Source organism: Aplysia californica, unplaced genomic scaffold (assembly GCF_000002075.1).
Source record: "Aplysia californica isolate F4 #8 unplaced genomic scaffold, AplCal3.0 scaffold00638, whole genome shotgun sequence".
In the NCBI taxonomy this organism is placed as follows: Eukaryota; Metazoa; Mollusca; class Gastropoda; order Aplysiida; family Aplysiidae; genus Aplysia; species Aplysia californica.
In genome coordinates this window covers 121269-124416 of record NW_004797908.1, presented here as the reverse complement: position 1 = coordinate 124416, position 3148 = coordinate 121269, and the positions used below count along the sequence as shown (strand labels likewise).

The following is a 3148-nucleotide window of genomic DNA, read 5'->3' as shown; positions in this document are numbered from 1 at the left end:
TGTAGGCGGAGACGAAGAGAGAGATGAAACTTCTTAAAAAGGACATCGTTTAACTAGAAAACATATTATGTCTCTTACGTTACACAGCAGGCTGCAAACTCCTTTAACGATGTCGATGAAAGTGTAAAATACTTGCAATGAACTGACACTATCTGCCCTACCCTCTTCCCTCACGCCAACCAGGTGACAGGCCGAGACAACAACAACGTTCAGATCTACCAGGAGAAACAGCGCGACCACCGACGGTCCAACTCCGACAGTTCTGCAATCAGGAACGCCGACGACCGCTCACGCAAAGCCCAGAGTCAGAAACACCTGCAGAACGCCCTCCAGCGACAGGGCCTGAAGAACCAGTACGGGGCAGCCGACAGACATTTGGACGCCGCTGGAAAGAAGGCGGAGGACTTCAAAACTTTCTTTGACAAGAGAGACGACAGGATTTGGAACGTGGACAGAGCGAAGGATGGGGCGTACAGAGGCGCCGAAGATCTTGCCGCTAAGAATGGTTTGTATAACAAAGACGCCATCGCTAGAGCTGTAGGCGGTAAAGGGGTGCAAGACAACAAGTTTTACGGAGGTCGTGAGATCGGCGGGATTGGTGGAGGTGTGGGATTCAACCAGGCTGGTGTCGCTGACGTCGGTCCTGCGGGTGCCATTGTTTCCGGTGACCCCAAATACGACGCTAGGATTGGACTCCAGGGAGCTGCTCCCGGTACTGTTGCCGCTTTCGGCCGGCCTGGAGGTATTGCTACTAAAGGAAGGCTTGAGAAGAGCGGAGGAGACGTGGTGAACGCTTACAAGGAGAACGCGATACAGGGCGATCTATCCAACCAGCTGTCCAACAACGCTGCGGAGAGTCGCGCGGACGCCGCCAACAAGTACCTGAGGGATAAGGGTCTTGAGGACGCCGTGCAGCAAGATCAGGCTAACCAAGGAAGATGGGCCAACCAGAGAGAGGGCTTCAGGGACGGTAGACAGCAGGGTTACCAAGGCGACAACGCCGAGGCTGCTCGCGCTAGCGAAGCTTTGAACAACGCCTTCAAGGACTCTTCTTCTGCTTCCAATCTGGACTCTGTAAACAAAAATCTTGATCAGGCAAAACTTGACAGAATTAACTTGAAGAGAAACCAGGTAGAGTCGAACCAGAACATCAGGAGCAAAAAGCAGTTTTACCATGACAAGAACCAGGGAGGCTTCAACAACGAGGGTCTGAACTACAACAGGAAGAGAGGCAACAACGACTTCGGCGCCCAGGAGACAGCCCAGAAGGAAGCCAAGACCCGAGCCAGCAACCTACACTCTAACAAGAAGAACAGTCTAGAGAAGAGACGGTACGAGGACTTTGACGGTCGCCGGGTGTCCAACGGTGACGCGGTGTTCAAGAAACACAGCGCCGAGAACGGAAACGCTCGCAAGTACGCCAGAGCTAGAGATGATGCACAGAACGCAGCACAAGGCTTCAACAAGAACAAGGTCAGACAGGAATTTGACCGATTCAACCAGAAGAACAACCAGCAGAACCAGAAGTTGTGGGACAAAGCCAACAAAGACTTCTTCTCCAGAAGCCTGGGCAACAACGTGGGCCGGAGAATAGACGCCAATTTCGACTACGAGAGCGGTTTCGGAGGCGGGCCTGGCCCGAGGTTCAGCACAGGAGGGTCGTCAGCCAACGGCCTCGGTTCTCGTAGCTTTGGATCAACGCCTCTAGGCCTGAGCGGTGGAATCTACACCAACTCTAACTCTGGGATCCCGGGAAGTTTTGGCGGGGGAAGTAAAGGTCTAGGTAACCGCGGGGGTATCATCGCTCCTAAAGCATTGGCAGCTGGACAGACGCAGTTTGGTGGCCAGTATTGGTAAACGTTCTAGAAGAGTTAATTAACATTAAATCAACAAATCAACCCTCCCGCTATACTAGTTCTACACAAAAACAACAAATAGACTTTCATGGGAGTATTCCATTCGCTTTGCCAGACTCAAAGACTGTTACTCATAACAGCACAGTTCTATAATTAGAACCAGTCTAAATTTGTACAACTTGTTATTGCTTCATATGAATACGTACAACTACTACTACTACTACTGCTATTACTTTTATTATTGTTGTTATTATTTCATCAACATTCAAGACTGACTTCTTTTAAGCTTTGCTTTCTCTTTCACTGTGGTTATCCCGTCAAAAACGCAGGCCGGGTACAGTACATTGCACTGACGGCAAAACTTGGACCTCTGCTCTGAACTCTGTACATTATTGATTTGCTGTAATATCAATAAACAAAACAAAACAAAATAAGAAGTGTTGAGTTTGTGTGTGCGTTATGCGTGTTCTTCTCGTTGTGAGCTCTCAACGTCTTTTAATTAGCAAACATTCTTTTCGGGACAACATTAAAGAGATGGCTCACGGGGATCAAAACATTTCCCTACGTATAAACCCTGAGTTAAATAATATTCTATCACGTCCCTCTTATCATCCCTCCCCACCCCCACCAACACATACACATTCTCACAAATTGATTAAACATTTAAATAAACAATCTTCACAACAACAAGCAAATAAACAAATCACCCCTCCCCCAATGCAAAAACCCACCAAAACCCCACCAAACCCCCACAAAACCCAAACCCCCCTCAGCACCCAACAAATTTAAACAACAAAACGAACAAGCACCCCCAAAAAACGAAATTAAGTTAATAAAAAAAAGTTTAAAATACACATTAAGAACTCTGAAATAAATTATTCATTATTTTAAACTTTCAACAAAGACCCCACCCCAGGCAAAAATAGAAGAAAGTCAAAAAAGAAAACCTAGAACAAATTTGATATTCTAAAAACGTGTTTTAAGATCTGGACTAGTCAAAACATTCTTGCAAGACACCGTTTAAGAAGCAGTACATAAAGGTAGACAGAGAAATAGATGCGAAGACAGCATCAGAGAGTGGCAAAACTCAAAATGTCCTACCAACTGAAAACATTAGGAGTGTCCCGCGCGCTCATATGACCTATGCAGTTGCGAGCGCCGTAAAACATGCCTCTGTGGTGTAGCTGATAGGCCTACTCACCAGGAAGACATGAGCTCTATTCCCATGTGAGGCGGAGAGGAATGAGAGATTGGTTCTTTCCTCGAGTATCTCCGTCCGTCTCCTGGGACAT

At 47.3% G+C, this 3148-nt stretch overlaps 1 protein-coding gene across 1 annotated transcript in view; it reads left to right on the top strand.

The window, feature by feature from the left end:
* LOC101861766 overlaps positions 1 to 2290 on the top strand; it is a gene marked incomplete in the record, with an annotated part of 12403 nt that extends 10113 nt beyond the window's left edge. The window contains 1 exon segment of the mRNA XM_005107865.2: positions 184 to 2290. Coding sequence (XP_005107922.2) covers positions 184 to 1857 — 1674 coding nt within the window.
* Positions 2291 to 3148: the final 858 nt, after the last annotated feature.